This window comes from Oncorhynchus keta, chromosome 17, assembly GCF_023373465.1.
Source record: "Oncorhynchus keta strain PuntledgeMale-10-30-2019 chromosome 17, Oket_V2, whole genome shotgun sequence".
Lineage (NCBI taxonomy): Eukaryota > Metazoa > Chordata > Actinopteri > Salmoniformes > Salmonidae > Oncorhynchus > Oncorhynchus keta.
The window spans coordinates 27,812,806-27,831,115 of NC_068437.1; the positions used below are offsets into that span (position 1 = coordinate 27,812,806).

Here is an 18,310-nt window from a genome sequence, read left to right on the forward strand (position 1 = left end):
AAACCAAGCCATGAGGTCGAAGGAATTGTCCGTAGAGCTCCTAGACAGGATTGTGTTGAGATACAGATCTGGGGAAGGGTACCAAATTATTTCTGCAACATTGAAGGTCCCCAAGAACACAGTGGCCTCCATCATTCTGAAATTGAAGAAGTTTAGAACTACCAAGACTCTTCCTAGATCTGGCCGCCCGACCAAACTTAGTTATCGGGGAAGAAGGGCCTTGGTCAAGGAGGTGATCAAGAACCCAATGGTCACTTTGAAAAAGCTCCAGAGTTCCTCTGTGGAGATGGGAGAACCTTCCAGAAGGACAACCATCTCTGCAGCACTTCACCAATCAGACCTTTATGGTAAAGTGGCCAGACAGAAGCCACTCCTCAGTAAAAGGCACATGACAGCCCCCTTGAAGTTTGCCAAAAGGCAGCTAAAGGAATCTCAGACCATGAGAAACAAGAATCACTGGTCTAATGAAACCAAGATTGAACTCTTTGGCCTGAATGCCAAGCGTCACGTCTGGAGGAAACCTGGCACCATCCCTACAGTGAAGCATGGTCATGACAGCATCATGCTGTGGGGGTGTTTTTCAGTGGCAGGGACTGGGAGACTAGTCAGGATCGAGGGAAAGATGAAAGCAGCAAAGTACAGAGAGATCCTTGATGAAAACCTGCTCCAGAGTGCTCAGGACCTCAGACTGGGGTGAAGCTTCACCTTCCAACAGAACAATGACCCTAAGCACACAGCCAAGACAACGCAGGATTGGCTTCGGGACAAGTCTCTGAATGTTCTTGAATGGCCCAGCCAGAGCCTGGACATGAACTTGAAAGAACATCTCTGGAGAGACCTGAAAATAGCTGTGCAGTGATGCTCCCCATCCAATCTGACAGAGCTTGAGAGGTTCTGCAGAGAAGAATGTGAGAAACTCCCCAAATACAGGTGTGCCAAGCTTGTTGCTTCATACCCAAGAAGACTCAAGGCTGTAATCTCTACCAAAGGTGCTTCAACAAAGTACTGAGTGAAGGGTCTGAATACAGTACTTATGTGAATGTGATATTTCAGTTTTTTATTTTTAATACATTTGCAAACATTTCTAAAAATCTGATTTTGCATTGTCATTATGGGGCATTGTGTGTAGATTGATGAGGGAAAAAACTATTTGATACATTTTAGAATAAGGCTGTAATGTAACAAAATGTGGAGATAGTCTGAATACTTTCCAAATGCACTGTATGTAGTTCATAAGGATGCATGACAGGATATTTGTGTCAATACACGAGTGAGACACTGATTTATCTTATTGAGGGATCTATGTCATTTACTGTATTATCTAATTTGCATAATTGAAAGCGAGTGTGTGTCCTTGCACAATGCAACAGCCCTGCGCTTCTATTTTTGCTGCCCGAGCCCAGTAAGCAGGCTTGTCAGGTTGATTTGTGAGCTCGCTGTGAAAGAGCGGTCTAGAAGTGACAGTGGCGATCGCCCATGGCGGCCCGGGAGCCCTTAGTCTTACTGTGGAAAGGTCAGACTGTGACACCTCGAGCACCACTCCCTTGCGCCGATATTTGTCCGGAGAGTCACGGCTGGCACCCAGTAAGCTTTCTCTGACAGAGCTCTCTCTTAATGAAGTGTGTTATCTGGAGCCTGAGTAATGACATGGAGGAGACTACTGCTCCCAGGGACACTTCCTCTGCCATCACAGGCCCAATGAGGAGAGCGCGAGTAACTGAGGCTGACTCTAGCAGTCCAAACTGCCTGGCCTGGCCTGAAGCTCTAGGGTCATACTGTTCTTAATTGTGATGGAGAGGGACATGATGTCGTCTTGTTCTCTGGACTGGAGAGATCCATCAAGATCCAATAGCAGCAGCCATCAGGTTGTGTCCAGGCCCACAGCAGCATGTTACCCACAGCAGCATGTTACGCACGCATGGCCAGACAGCCAGACATTCCCAGCAGGCCTCAGTCCCCTCTGTGTCAGGAGCTCATTTAGGGAATCCGCTGCTGTTCACCCACACATCACATTGTGCTTGGCATGCTTTAATCGGGTGCATTTAAGGTCCACTGCACCCCATCTGTCAGACTACAAGAAATAGACATTTAGAGCTCTGACCACACTGAGGGCATCATGAAATTCTCTAGTTATTATGCAAATAGGGACAGTGAGAGATGGTAGATACAGTATATGGATGCTGTGGATAAACATTTGGATTAACCACATTATTTTCCTGACCAAGGCCACTAAATAGACTTCATTCCATTCCTATACTGCTTTAGCGGGATACAGATTCTACATGAACTCAAGCAGAGATTTTCACATCCTTCACTGTGATGATGTTCTGTTAAACGTAGCTCCCAAACAGCATTAGGAGGCTGACATGTTATCAATAGCAGTGTGACTGGTTTATCTGACACCTGATATACTTGACCTTGAAGCATGTTCCTTTCAGAGTTATGTTATGAGCTTATGAGTTTGATTGTGAGGAGCATGTGTGTTTACTGACCCTATTACTGAGCTCCATTAAATGGCCCCCAGTGAGCCAGTGGGGATGGAGTGAGGTGGCACGTGAGGCCTGTTTTTCCCTGGCATAGGGAGGAAGGTGGAGAGGGAGAGGAGTGGAGCCAAAGATGGTAGATAAATTAAGATGTCTTACTCAGGCAGTTTATCATTGGGAAACAATGTCAAAGTCAAAAGTGGGCAAAAGTGGGCTTTCTCTCTCGCGTGCGCATGCTTTCATTTACATTACATTTACATTTAAGTCATTTAGCAGACGCTCTTATCCAGAGCGACTTACAAATTTCCTACTTGAGCTCACGGTTCCTCCGTTATCTCTGGCATGCTTACGCAAGAGAGGGAACGCCCACTTACACAGACAGGATTTTATTATATGGGAATTTTATTCTATGCCCAATAACAGCTGGCTCCAGTCTACTTATTGTCCCATCCCCGCCCCCACCAGAAAAATATTGCAAGGGAGATGTCCTGCTTTCTTTACCATCTCTGGTGGAGTGATCAGCGCCAACATTCATCTCTGTTCAATTCCTGGCACTGATTTATCACCTCCTCATCCAAATCCCAGTTATTAGTTAGACTGGGAGTTGCAATCCTCTTAATATGTCACACACGTCATGCGTAGAAGACACTACATCAGCAGCTGCATGTGTACATCCACTTCAACTATTAAAATGTAATGTACACCATAAAACACACACGTGTATATATATATATATATATATAGTACCAGTCAAAAGTTTGGACACACCTACTCATTCAAGGGTTTTTCTTTATTTTTGACTATTTTATACATTGTAGAATAATGGTGAAGACATCAACACTATAAAATAACACATATGGAATCATGTAGTTTTCATCTATATTTTTCATAGCTGTCTACATGTCACCACAGACCGACGCTGGCACTAAGACCGCACCAAATGAGGTGTATACCGCCATAAGCAAACAGGAAAACACTCATCCAGAGGCGGCGCTGGTGGTGCCAGGACAACAACCTCTCCCTCAACGTGATCAAGACAAAGGAGATTATTGTGGACTACAGGAAAAGGAGGGCAGAGCACGCCCCCATTCTCATCAACGGTGCTGTAGTGGAACAGGTTGAGAGCTTTAAGTTCCTTGGCGTCCACATCACCAACAAACTAACATGGTCCAACCTCACCAAGACAGTCGTGAATAGGGCACGACAAAACCTTTCCCCCACAGGAGACTGAAAAGGTTTGGGATGGGTCCTCAGATCCTCAAAAGGTTTTACTGCTGTACCATCGAGAGCATCCTGACGGGTTGCATCACTGCCTGGTATGGCAACTGCTCGGCCTCCGATTGCAAGGCACTACAGAGGGTAGTGGGTATGGCCCAGTACATCACCGGGGCCAAGCTTCCTGCCATCCAGGACCTCTATACCAGGCGTTGTCAGAGGAAGGCCCTAAAAATTGTCAAAGACTCTAAACAGCTTCTACTCTCAAGCCATAAGACTCCTGAACATCTAATCAAATGGCTACTCAGACTATTTGCACCCCCCTTCTACGCTGCTGCTACTGTTATTATCTATTTATAGTCATTTTAATAACTCTACCTACATGTACATATTACCTCAATTACATTGACAGTCGCACATTGACTCTACCGGTGCCCCCTGTATACAGCCCCACTTGTGTTATTTACTGCTGCTCTTTAATGATTTGTTATTCTTATCTCTACTTTTTTATGTATTTTCTTAAAACTGCATTGTTGGTAAATGGGTTGTAAGTAAGCATTTCACTGTAAGGTTGTATTCTGTTGTATTCAGCACATGTGACAAATACAATTTGATTTGTTACTGTATAAGAACAGGGTATTGAAACACGGTGCCAGTGTGTCAGTCCCAGTACACATGCTCATCACAGGACAAGTGCCATTCCTCTAGACTATAGTTAGATGACTGACACAGTGTTAACTCCGCTGACAGCCTGGCTGAGCCTGCAGTATAAAACTCTTAGGTTGTAGACTAGGTAGAGAGATGTATTAGTTGCCCGGCTGCTGAATGGATCACCACCCTGTTCCAATGAGCTGTAATCATCCCTGGTGTGTGCCTTTGCTAATACCAGCAGTCCTCACAAATGCCTGAGGGAAAACAACTTGTAATGGTGGTGTGCAATGTTTGTTGGAAGCTCAAATAACTTATCTTTCTGGAATAATTCAGAGAGTTTAGCTATTATTATGGAAAACATGTTGGTCTGAGTGATATTTTAAATGGTAATCAGTGCTGGGAGCTGGATAAGTCTTTCAGCGATGTGTCAGAGAGGGAGGGGAAAGGCTTGTGAAGGTGGGCAGTCTCCTGTCCTCTTCTATCCTCTCCTTCAATGTCTTCCCACTGGGCACAGACATCATCAGTTCAATGTATAGTTTTGATTTACATATGGTTGAGTTGTCAACTAATGTGAATCAAAGTGAAATCAGCCAAAAATGTCACTATGTCATGGGATTTTTTCAAATCAAGTCAGTTTTTCACGTTGATTCAACATCATCACATAGATTTTGGGGGATTGCAATGATGTGGAAACAACATTGATTCACCAATTTGTGCCAAGTGAGTTGACTTCTCTTTGATCTCCTATTAATGACTTTAAATCCATTCATACATCATTAATGCCTATAAATCTTCATACTTATACTGTGTGATACTTGATGTGCGTTGTTTGGTTATCAAGACCCAGTATCATATCACCCTCCCCGTCCCTGAGTCATCTCCCTGAACAAATGTCAGTCTAACCCAGCCAGTTGTCAGCACACTTAATCCATTCTCTCATTGTGCTTTAGCTATGGAGGTTTCTGGCCTAGACTCTGCAGGTGGCTGTAGTGGCTGTCATTAATAATGGATGAATCCTGGATATTTCCACAGGGTCTGGAAAATATGAAGCACATTCTGCTATCAGTAATTACCTCCCTCTTTCCCTCAAACTCACATTCTCCCTCATGTCCTCATGAAGTTGTTGAGTTCCTGGGCTGGGCCGGACCACTTGTTCCCTATCAGTGGGGATATTTCCTCAAAATGTCCTTTTAAGTTGTTAGTTGTGGTATTTTCTTGTGTTCGCTGTGAGTTTCTCATGCTATTGTTTTTCCCTTATCTTGCAGCGGGATGCTAAAGGACAGTATCTGTTCGACCTCATCTGCCACCACCTGAATCTGCTGGAGAAGGACTACTTCGGCATCAGATATGTGGACCCAGACAAGCAGCGGGTGAGTGAGTGTGTGTGTGTGTCTGTGTTGGATGAAGCATACTGTAGTGGAGGTGACCGTTTAAAGAGATACAGGGCCAGATTGAAGACATTTTATTTTATTTATTTATATCAAGGCACAAGGCGGGACCCAGATGCAGACACAGGAGGCAGATGGTTGGAGTCTTACAATGTTTATAAATCCAAAGGGGTAGTCAAGAGAATGGTCGTGGACAGGCAAAAAGGTCTAAACCAGATCAGAGTCCAATAGGTACCGAAGGGCAGGCAGAATCAAGGTCAGGGCAGGCAGGATGATCGGGCAGGCCGGAAAGTAGTCCAGAGTCAGGCAGGGCTCAGAACCGGGAGGACGATATAATAGAAAAGGAGTACGGGAAAAACACGTTGGTTGACTTGACAAAACATACAAGACGAACTGGCACAGAGAGACAGGAAACACAGGGATAAATACACTGGGGAAAATAAGCGATACCTGGAGGGGGAGGAGACAATCACAGGAACAGGTGAAACAGATCAGGGCGTGACACTTTCATAACATACGCTTTTAGAGAGACACTCATACAATCATCATCAGCAGCAGCAGCAGAGCACAGAGGGTTATTCCTCAGAGATGGCTTGTAGCTGCACTGCTTGATTCATGAAGAATTAACATGTGCTCACATTGTGTTTTAGCATCAGAGACAAGACCGGTCCTCCCCATCCTGAATTTCTTATGCTGCCATTCAGGGCTATTTCCGTGGTTGTTGTTGGGGTGAGGGGTTGGCGGAGAGAGGGAATTGATGGAGTGAATGTTGCCAGAAGGATGGGGGATGAATCAGTGCCTGATATACAGTACAGGCAAAACCAGAGTTACCTTCTGAACTGACCCTAGAGAGCACTGCCACTGCACAGTGTCTGCTTGTCTGTCTGTCTCGGCAGGCCCAGACATGCTGGTGGTACAGTATTATAATTTGAAAGACCATCCATTACTGTCATTTATAGAGAGAGCTGTTATCTCTGTATGCCCTTACTGTTCAATTTGCTTCAGTATGATGATGATGATTTAATTATACAAATCAGGAACTGATAGCATTAATTATATGATTCTTGTCAGATTCTTGTCAGATTAGAGATGGATGTTGGATATGAACGGAGACATGTGTTTTAGGCATTTAACCTGCTTCATAGAGTGATATGAGCATGGTGTCAGTGTCATTGCAGGATTTTTAGACATGTTTAGCTTTTTTCACACTTTGATCATATGTCTTTTTGTTGTTGATGCAGCATTGGTTGGAGGTCACAAAGTGTATTGCCAAGCAGATGAAATGTAAGTCTTCAGTGTCTTCCTCTTCATGCTATGATCATTCTGCTAATTGAGCAGTTATAGTTATCATCACCATGGCATCTTTAATGACGCATCATCTAATTTGACTAATGAATGTGCATTTGAATTCAAATGGTAGGAAGTTACTGTAATAGGATTTCAATAGATCTAGATTCTCCATTTGACTGGAAGGACAGAACTGTATGAATTGTCTCTTCCAAGCAAAAGATAATCCACACAAAAGGTCTCTCACCCACTCTCGCGCAAATCATCATGAACTGTGTCTCCCTAATTGTGGATACAGAGCTTAAAGGGAAAATCCAGTCAATATCTATCTTTTGGTATTTGTTTTCATTAGTCCACTGTTGATACAGTCCCAAAATGTTTTTCATGCCAGCAGTCAAGTTTTCAAGATATTGGACTTTCAAGAAGCAAAGTGTCACCTTCCACATCATTATGATGATGCAAAATTATTTTTCCTTTAAGCGAGATTCCGTTTGCCTATTCTACTGTTTACCTTGCGATGATATGAAGTAAAGATTTACAGTAATCATTTGTCAGTGCCCCCTTCACAGATTGCTTAATTAATGAGTGTTTAAATTGACTAGTTATTTTAAATTCTAACTTCATAGTGTCTGAATAAAACACATGTCAGGTTAGAACTATATGCTAGACACTTTTGCAAGGCGGTGCATTTAGAGCATTTTTTCAGTTAATCATTTAAACTGTGATCATGAAATGTTCCTGACTATTTGGTTCTCCATTTCCTTTGTTCCCCAGCCCAGCCTCCATTCACCATGTGTCTCAGAGTCAAGTTTTACCCTCCTGACCCCGCTGCTCTCAAAGAGGAAATCACCAGGTAGGACTTTGTGTGAAACTCAGCAAAGTAGAGAAAATGCCAACAACCACTCCCCCAGCCTCTAGTATGAAGAGGAAGTCAGGGAAAGCAGACATGAAAGCTTTGTGTTTAAAAATCTTCAATAACTTTTGCCTTTTCTAAAGCAGTTTCAAAGCAGCAGCTGGTGTTTATCACCTTTTCTCACACATTTCATTTTCCCCAGAAATGTTTGTGTTCTGAATGCACTGACAGTATTTTTTTCCCAGACATTATTGAAGGGCCTCTATAATAAAAGAGCACTTCGTCTAAAAACAGTGCGATAAATAAAATAAAAAGACAGTGCTGTTTGAAGTTGAGATGTATGTAAAAAGCCTTCCTAAGTAAGCTTGTGAGCGAGCCTGCTCCCTGGAGTAGAATGGCTGCTAAATTGCGAGGTTGTGTAGCTGTGCTCTGCGTTGGTCTCTCTGGCTTGCTGACTGCTGAGGGAAAGAGGAAGACTGAGGGTCAATTACGGCTAGCAGACTCCTCTAAATGATACATGATTAGCTCCCAGCTAGCTCAGATTAGAATCACTTATGCATTTCTTCGCCTGACTCCCTCATTCCCTGTGCAGTCTGCAATGAGGTCACCCAGAAAAGCCTCTCTGTGCCCTCAATAGGGCCTTTAAACGCCCTCTGATACTCTCTGATTTCAACCACTTGATGATGACATTAAAGAAGCAAGTACATGTGCAATTTAGTATGAGTGTGTTTATTGTGTCTGTGCATTAGTACATGTGTGTTTGCTAATGTCTATTACAATTTGTGTATTTGTTAAAAGGAGGCACACCAACCTAGCCTGTTTGAATCAGGTGGTTGCCATCTCATATTCATTACCGTCCAGGGAGTCTACACTTAGGTGTGATGAAATGAACACAGAATGCAGAGTGCAGATAATGAATTATGTGAATTATGAATGGATGGAGAGAGGGGAGGAGGCGAGAAGGAGAGTGAAGGCTGAGGAAAAAATAAATATAGTTAGCAAGAGATATGGTGAGAGTGGTAGGGCAGGATAGACCACCTCATACTAGAGAGAGGAAGAGATATGATGAGAGATATGATGAGAGTGGTAGGGCAGGATAGACCACCTCATACTAGAGAGAGGAAGAGATATGATAAGAGATATGATGAGAGTGGTAGGGCAGGATAGACCACCTCATACTAGAGAGAGGAAGAGATATGATAAGAGATATGATGAGAGTGGTAGGGCAGGATAGACCACCTCATACTAGAGAGAGGAAGAGATATGATGAGAGTGGTAAGGGCAGGATAGACCACCTCATACTAGAGAGAGGAAGAGATATGATAAGAGATATGATGAGAGTGGTAGGGCAGGATAGACCACCTCATACTAGAGAGAGGAAGAGATATGATGAGAGATATGATGAGAGTGGTAGGGCAGGATAGACCACCTCATACTAGAGAGAGGAAGAGATATGATAAGAGATATGATGAGAGTGGTAGGGCAGGATAGACCACCTCATACTAGAGAGAGGAAGAGTGAAAGGAGAGGAAATAATCAATGACACTGAAGTTTTCTTCAATATAGTTTCCTCATTAATCGCATACTGAACAATATATGGACAATATATGGTACACAGGTTAGACCACACAATGAGGGAAGAGGATAGAGATGGGTAAAATATTAATTTCAATTCACAGCTTTTCTTCACCAAATCTACCGACAGCAGAGATGTGAAAGGCAAGCAGAAAAGACTAAATAAATGTAGGGCAGACAATTGACAGCATCAGCCATTTAACTGGAGTCACCCAAAGAGAGAAAAGGAAATAGATTTTTTTAGCACCTATGGATCCTTAAGTGACATACTATTAGCTATTGTGAAGCTGGCCTAGATGACAAAATTACAGCCGAGGATATGTACACTACTGTTCAAAAGTTTGGGGTCACTAAGAAATGTCCTTGTTTTTGAAGAAATGGCTATTTTTTTGTCCATTAAAATAACATCAAATTGATCAGTGTAGACATTGTTATTGTATTGGAAACGTAGATGGAAACGGCTGATTTTGAATGGAATTTCTGCATAGGCGTACAGAGGCCCATTATCAGCAATCACTCCAAAGTGTTCCAATGGCACATTGTGTTAGCTAATCCAAGTTGATAATTTTAAAAGGCTAATTGATCATTAGAAAACTATTTTGCAATTATGTTAGCACAGCTGAAAACTGTTGTCCTGATTAAAAAAGCAATAAAACTGGCCTTCTTTAGACTAGTTGAGTATCTGGAGCATCAGCATTTGTGGATTCGATTACAGGCTGAAAATGTCCAGAAACAAATAACTTTATTCTTAAACTTGTCAGTCTATTCTTGTTCTGAGAAATGAAGGCTATTCCATGCGAGAAATTGCCAAGAAACTGAAGATCACGTACAATGCTGTGTACTACTCCCTTCACAGAACAGCACAAACTGGCACTAACCAGAATAGAAAGAGGACTGGGAGGCAGCTTGAAGCTGCCAGTTGAGGACTTGTGAGGCATCTGTTTCTCAAACTAGACACTCTAATGTACCTGTCCTCTTGCTCAGTCGTGCACTGGGTCCTCCCACTCCTCATTCTATATTCCATAAAAAATCTGCCAGCTACAATAGTCTTTTACAACATTAACAATGTCTACACTGTATTTCTGATCAATTTGGTGTAATTTTAAAGGACAAAAAAGTTAGCTTTTCTTTAAAAGAACAAGTACATTTGACCCCAAACTTTTGAACGGTAGTGTATATTCTTCTCATTCACATGCATGGGTTCTCCTGGGCTCATTTTGGTGTTGGTTGTTGGAAGTTGGTATCAGGGGAATCTGGCGTCCGTTGGGTCGTTTCTCCCACTGTTTCTATCACGTGTTACATTCACTTCAGAATCAATAAATGGGCAATCCTGTACTGTAACCGTTGGTAACACCTGCTTTGTTCCAGGTGTTAGTCTCAGTCTGCAGCCAGTGTAGCTGCTGTATCTGTCAGGACAGTGCTGCTGTGTTCTGGGAAGCTCTGGTCTTGTCTGGATTCTAATCTGGAGGCTTGAACAGAAACACAGTCAGTCGACAATAGCAGCAGTTTGCCTCAGGGCATCCCCTACCAAACCCTGTCCCCAACATCTTTTGAGATTTATCTGTGGCGATGTCTTGTTGTTGCAATAGATCTAAAAATAAGTGTGGTCTGTAATGTTGATGAATCTCATTAAAGTAGACAGGTGACTGAGATCCATGACCTCTGACCTTCTTCACCCACTCTGTTCTGGTCCCAGATATTTAGTCTTCCTGCAGATCAAGAGAGATCTGTATCATGGCCGCCTCCTGTGTAAGACGACGGATGCTGCCATGCTGGCTGCCTTCATCCTGCAAGGTACAGTGACAGGACCTGACAGGCTGGATTTGCTTGCCCCACTCTCTGCACTGCACCTTCACATAACTTCTCTGCCAGTCACTCCACCATAGAGATGAATACCAGCCGGGGGAAAAAACACCTGGATTTCTCATAAGGATGTAGTTATCACTTTGTAAATTATATGCCCTGAGGGATTCTTACTTCCATATTGACTGATCTCTACTGTATACTAAAAAGCATTAAATTAAAATGTTAATGCAGACAACACGTGCACCTCCATACTAATTTACACTGTAAAACCATAGCTGACAAAGAAAGATGGGACAGCTGATAAGTAAGATCAATGCTTTGAATGCTAAACGTGAATTTCATGCTAGATTGTAAGCCTGATTATCAGGCGTCTTGCTCTCAGCAGTATCGTTAGCTGTGTAAGCATGGAGCTCACACACAGAAGACCCTCGAGAGGCAGGCAGGCTGTATGTTTGAGGGGTACGGCGAGCGAGTCGAAGGCCGCAGAAAGTGCAGTGTTAGGAGAAAAAGAAGGCAGGTCCTTTGGCAGGTGCACTGGCTCTGTTCATGAGGAGGTGCTGCCTGATCACCTCCTCGTCCTCGCTCGCTGAGGGAAAGGATTGTCAGAGCCACCTGAGGGAGCTCAGTGTGGTATGAAGTCACAAATAAACCACAGCAACCCTGGGCCAGTTTAACTTGTCGTCATTAAGAGCTCTGCTGACATACAGCACAAGCTGCCTGTGAACTAACAACACCTCGGCAAGGGTGCCAGTAATGTGTGTGTAGAACTGTGTAAATACTCACCTTAGCCCTAATAATTCTTGTTTAAGAGTTCACACTTGCAGTTATTACTGTAAACATATTCTGTATCCACTTTTTTCATGATTTATTGAATGGAATGATGTTGTGAATGTTAGATATATTACTGTATGTACTGTATGTAACCATGTATGGTTAGACTGTGGTGCTGTGAAATGGTAGATCATTTGTATGAACTGTGTTCCAGCTGAGATTGGGGACTATGACCCTGGGAAGCATCCTGAAGGATACAGTTCTAAATTCCAGTTCTTCCCAAAACATTCAGTGAAGCTGGAGCGACGAATCTCAGACATACACAAGACAGAACTGATGTAAGGACCAATCTACTGTTTCTCTTTAACCTCTCACACGTGCATGAACGTTCATACACACACTGCAGCTATAAGATGAATCAATTTGTCTGAGAAAGCACTAACTACCATTGTACGAATGCTTATTGTCTTGGAAACTAGTTCCTTCACACTCTTCTCAAACATTTGTTTAATCAATTGGAAAACCTTCCAATTCCTGCAACTAGCAGAAACAACCAGGTAGGCTGGCTAATGGCCCACTGTCATTTCAGGGTGTTGCAGAGACAAGATGGTGGGATTTTCTTGAGCACAATAACTACCTTTCATTAATACAGTCATTATTATGAGGGTCGTGGCCCAAGACCTGTCATGGAGTGCAGTGCAATACACCTAATGAAGTGTGTGCACATACAAACACACAAAGGCATACACGCACACACACTACTTTCTCTGCCAGCAGGTTATCTGATGAAGCATCACTGAGGGTTTCTTAATGATGATACACTCTACTGTGCACAAACGGGTTAAATCAATGTAGTTTCAACATCATTTGTCTACATATTGTAACATGGAATCTATGTGGAAAATATATTGAATTTCAATTTTTACCTTTGAAACGTCAGATCAATATAAGATCCATTAACATAAGAAAAAAATAAAAGGCTGGGCAGCACCTCCTACTGGAGAGTTGATCTATCTACAGCTATCCCTTTGGGCTCATTCAGGGTTTTAGCCCAGCCCTTGCTTAGCATTGATATTTGTCACTGACTATTGCCAATGTGTTATCATGAGAATGATTGTTGAGAAATCTCCACTTAATTAGTTGAAATATTGCTATCAAAGTCATTATTAAGGGTATGTTCAATAGAGCAAATTAAATGTAACCATACTTTATCAATCATACAGAAAATCATCAATGATGCTATTTAAGCCTACAGTGTATAGCATTTGGGAAGTCATCAATAGCTATTGTTTAAGTTCAGCCCAGGATTCAACTAAAAATAGATAATACAAAGGGTGCCTTCAGAAAGTATTCAGACCCCTGGACTTTTTCCACATTTTGTTAGGTTACAGCCTTATTATAAAATTGATTAAACAAATGTTACTTGATCAATCTACACAACAAAGCAAAAACAGGTTTTTAGACATTTCTGCTAATTTAGTAAACTGAAATATCACATTTTACATAAGTATTCAGACCCTTTACTTAGTACTTTGTTGAAGCACCTTTGGCTGCGATTACAGACTTGAGTCTTCTTGGGTATGACGCTACAAGCTTGGCACACCTGTATTTGGGGAGTTTCTCCCATTCTTCTCTGCAGATCCTGTCAAGCTCTGTCAGGTTTGATGGGGAGCGATGCTGCGCAGCTATTTTCAGGTCTCTCCAGAGATGTTCGATCGAGTTCAAGTCTGGTCTCTGGCTGGGCCACTCAAAGACATTCAGAGACTTGTCCTGAAGCCAGTCCTGCATTGTCTTGGCTGTGTGCTTAGGTTCGTTGAGGTGAACCTTCATCCCAGTCTGAGGTCCAGGTTTTCACCAAGGATCTCTTTGTACTTTGCTCCTTTCATCTTTGCCTTGATCCTGACTAGTCTCCCAGTCCCTGCCGCTGAAAGATATATCCCCACACCGTGATGCTGTCATGACCATGCTTCACCGTAGGGATGGTGCCAGGTTTCCTCCAGACGTGACGCTTGGCATTCAGGCCAAGGAGTTCAATCTTGGTTTCATCAGACCAGAGAATCTTGTTTCTCATGGTCTGAGAGTTTTTAGGTGCCTTTTGGCAAACTCCAAGCGGGCTGTCATGTGCCTTTTACTGAGGAGTGGCTTCCATCTGGTCACTCTACCATAATGTCCTGATTGGTGGAGTGCTGCAGAGATGGTTGTCCTTCTGGAAGATTCTCCCATCTCCACAAAGGAACTCTAGAGCTCTGACAGTGACCATCTGGTTCTTGGTCACCTCCCTGACCAAGGCCCTTCTCCCCCGTTTGCTCAGTTTGGCTAGGCAGCCAGCTCTAGGAAGAGTCTTGGTGGTACCAAACTTCTTCAATTTAAGAATGCTGGAGACCACTGTGTTCTTGGGGACCTTCAATGCTGCAGAAAGTTTTCAATACCCTTCCCCAGATCTGTGCCTCGACACAATCCTGTCTCGGAGCTTTACGGATAATTCCTTCGACCTCATGGCTTGGTTTTTGCTCTGACATGCAGTGTCAACTGTGGGACCTTTATATAGACAGGTGTGTGCCTTTCCAAATTATGTTCAGTCAATTGAATTTACCATAGGTGGACTCCAGGTTTTAGAAACATCTCAAGGATGATCAATGGAAACAGGATGCATCTGAGCTCAATTTCGAGTCTCACAGCAAAGGGTCTGAATAATTATGTAAGTAAGGTATCTCTGTTTTTATATTTAATAAATTTGTAAAAATGTTTTAAACTGTTTTTCACTTTGTCATTATGGGGTATTGTGTGTAGATTGCTGATTAAATGTTTTTATTTAATCCATTTTAGAATAAGGCTGTAACGTAACAAAATGTGGAAAAAAGGAAGAGGTCTGAATACTTTCCAAAAACACTGTAAAGGCCTAGGTTTTTAAGATTTATTTCAAATGGAATCTTCAAGTCAATAATAAATATGTTGGATTCATGACTCCATCTCAACCAAAAATAAAAGTTAAAGAATAGGATCAAATCAAACTGTATTTAAAGTGCATTGAAAGTTTGATTTGATTTAGTCCTATTCTTTAACTTTGGATTTTTGGTTGAAATAGAGATGTGAATCCATCATATAAATTATTAATTTGTTGACAAATTGCAATTTAAATCCAGACTCAGTGGTACAGGTGTATCTTCTGCTTGGATAGCTCTATCTCCTTCTAATGTTGATATTAGGTTGGGTTGACTACCAAAGACAATCAATATCACTTTTGCAATATGGTAAATAGCATATTCACTTGTCGACAAGTTAACAAATGATCTGCTGGATTCACATCTTCATCTCAACCAAAACTAAATGTTAAAGAATAGGATAAAGTCAGTGGTTCAGATGAAACTATCCAAGCAGTAGATACATCTCCTTTAAATGTTGGTCTTTTTTTGTGTTGTCAACCAAACACAATTCAATATTACTTTTGTAATACAGTAAATAGCCTAAAATTATTATTAAACATTAATTAAACATTATTCAACATTAAAATGAGTAACACATCGACGGCCACATTTTGAGGTTACAATAACAATAAATGTCTTCTTATGTAATCATAGAACGCGTGCATATTCACGGACACAGGTATGTTGAAATCTTCACAATCTGAACAGAATCTCAAATGGCGTTGGTCACTTGCACCATGTACTTAGATGTAATCTCAACTAACTGCAATTCAGGTTATTTGGTTGTGCTATTAGATCAAACACAGTGATAACCCATTAAGTTGTTGTATAAATAAAATATCTGACATTGTATTCCCATTTGAACATTGGTGTGCTTTTAAATGGTTGAAAGTGCAGTGATAACAGAATTCAACAGACTTTTGACTATTTTTTAGTGGGTACCAAATATTACCCAATTCTCCACATTGTAATGACATGGTGTTCCCAGAGGGACAGGCTGCGACAGACACTTCCCAACATTGATCCTTTACACTCACCCTCAGGCCTCTAAAGTTCATGTGGTTGAGGCCACATGGATAATGGTTTAGTCATAATGTCTGAGCTATTTATCCTCCCACAAGGCACTTCTCCTTTGTTTAAATCATAATTAGTGTGAGATAATGTGCTCTACATAAATTAAAGACATTGAAACATGGATCAGCCATTTTCACACTAGCTCAGAGTCGATTTGAAGGTTCTTTATTGTTGGTTCCCATTACTGAGTGCTTTGTCTAGTGACTCAGCTCAGGGAACTGGTCATGGCCATGTGACATACTGTATACTGTGGACAGCATGGAGGATGTGACTGACCAAAGGAGTGTAGTCAGAGGTTCATAGATAAAGGATCTTTAAAATGATAATTATAGATAAGATCCTCTGCTGCTCTCTAGTGGGTTGTTCATGTCTCACCACCAACAAAACACCTGTCAACATGCCTGACTCTGTGATCACAGAAAATATCATTAGAATGCTGGGACAGGTGCCTATTTAGATCTTTTGAATGCACCAGTAATTCAAAGCCTAGAGGGTCAATGGCATCTATACATGTTTTTTCCATTGATTGTGATGGAGGTCAGGCTGATGCTCACGTTACTCCATTGCTGTTGAATGGTTGGTGCTTGATTAAATGTTAATTGGTAGAGGTACTGTATCTAGGATGGTTGATACACTGTCTGGCCATCTATTCAGAGCTCTCTGGTCTATTCAGCATCATGCCAGCTCACTCTGTTGACCACTCCTATGTGTAAGGGGAATACAGTGGCTTGCGAAAGTATTCACCTTCCTTGGCATTTTTCCTATTTTGTTGCCTTACAACCTGGAATTAAAATAGATTTTTTGGGGGTTTGTATCATTTGATTTACACAACATGCCTAACACCTTGAATATGCAAAACATATTTTCTTGTGACTAACAAGATATAAGACAAAAAACATAACTATTCACCCCCCCAAAGTCAATATTTTATAGAGCCACCTTTTGCAGCAATTACAGCTACAAGTCTCTTGGGGTATGTCTCTATAAGCTTGCCACATCTAGCCACTGGGATTTTTCCCATTTTTCAAGGCAAAACTCCTCCAGCTCCTTCAAGTTAGATGCATTCCGCTGGTGTACAGCAATCTTTAAGTCACACCACAGATTCTCAATTGGATTGAGGTCTGGGCTTTGACTAGGCCATTCCAAGAAATGTAAATGTTTCCCCTTAAACCACTCGAGCGTTGCTTTAGCAGTATGCTTAGGGCCATTGTCCTGCTGGAAGTTGAACCTCCGTCCCAGTCTCAAATCTCTGGAAGACTGAAACAGGTTTCCCTCAAGAATGTCCCTGTATTTAGCGCCATCCATCATTCCTTCATTTCTGACCAGTTTCCCAGTCCCTGCCAATGGAAAATCATCCCCACAGCATGATGCTGCCACCACTATGCTTCACTGTGGGATGGTGTTCTTGGGGTGATGAGAGGTGTTGAGTTTGAGCGTTTTCCTTGATGGCCAAAAAGCTACATTTTAGTCTCATCTGACCAGAGTACCTTCTTCCATATGTTTGGAAAGTCTCCCACCTGCCTTTTGGCGAACACCAAACATGTTTGCTTGCTTTTTTCTTTAAGCAAAGGCTTTTTTCTGGCCACTCTTCTGTAAAGCCCAGCTCTGTGGAGTGTACGGCTCAAAGTGGTCATATGGACAGATATTCCCATCTCCGCTGTGAAGCTTTGCAGCTCCTTCAGGGTTGAAACAAGTACTTTTTTTAATTTCACTTTACAAATTTGGACTGTTTTGTGTATGTCCATTACATGAAATCCAAATACAAATACATTTAAATTGCAGGTTGCAATGCAACAAAATAGGACAAATGCCAAGGGGGATTAATACTTTTGAAGGCACTGTAGTTCTGTCATATTTCATATTATTTATGCATTTTACCTTTGCCTCTTTCTTTTCATAGACCTGTATTGATGTTAAGTTTCTTAATCAGACATTGATGCTCTCTCTCAGTGGCCAGACACCTGACACATCAGAGCTGAATTTTCTCCAGAAAGCCCAGATGCTGGAGACATATGGTGTGGATCCTCATCCATGCAAGGTTGGGTGGCCAATTCTCACACACTGCTGCTTCAATTTAAGACATTTGCATTAAAACACCATGTTTCCTCTACTTGAGCTTTGAGGTCTCTCTTAGTAGAATGGATAATGCATTGCTAAAGCAAATGGCAGCACACAAGCATCTACACAGTCATACAGTATGTATGTGGGTATTTGATACAGGTATCTATTGTAGGTCTATTGTGTTGTGCCATAACAATGTGAGACACTTTTTTTGTGTATGAC

At 41.9% G+C, this 18,310-nt stretch overlaps 1 protein-coding gene across 3 annotated transcripts in view; it reads left to right on the top strand.

Moving 5' to 3' along the window:
- Positions 1-18,310, top strand: part of LOC118396735 (FERM domain-containing protein 5) — a 117,635-nt gene that overhangs the window by 87,540 nt on the left and 11,785 nt on the right. For all 3 annotated transcript variants that reach the window (XM_035791124.2, XM_035791126.2, XM_035791125.2), the window contains exons 2-7: positions 5,615-5,719; positions 6,979-7,021; positions 7,799-7,877; positions 11,149-11,246; positions 12,244-12,367; positions 17,978-18,065. In XM_035791124.2, coding sequence (XP_035647017.1) covers positions 5,615-5,719; positions 6,979-7,021; positions 7,799-7,877; positions 11,149-11,246; positions 12,244-12,367; positions 17,978-18,065 — 537 coding nt within the window. The remainder of the gene's footprint in view (positions 1-5,614; positions 5,720-6,978; positions 7,022-7,798; positions 7,878-11,148; positions 11,247-12,243; positions 12,368-17,977; positions 18,066-18,310) is intronic.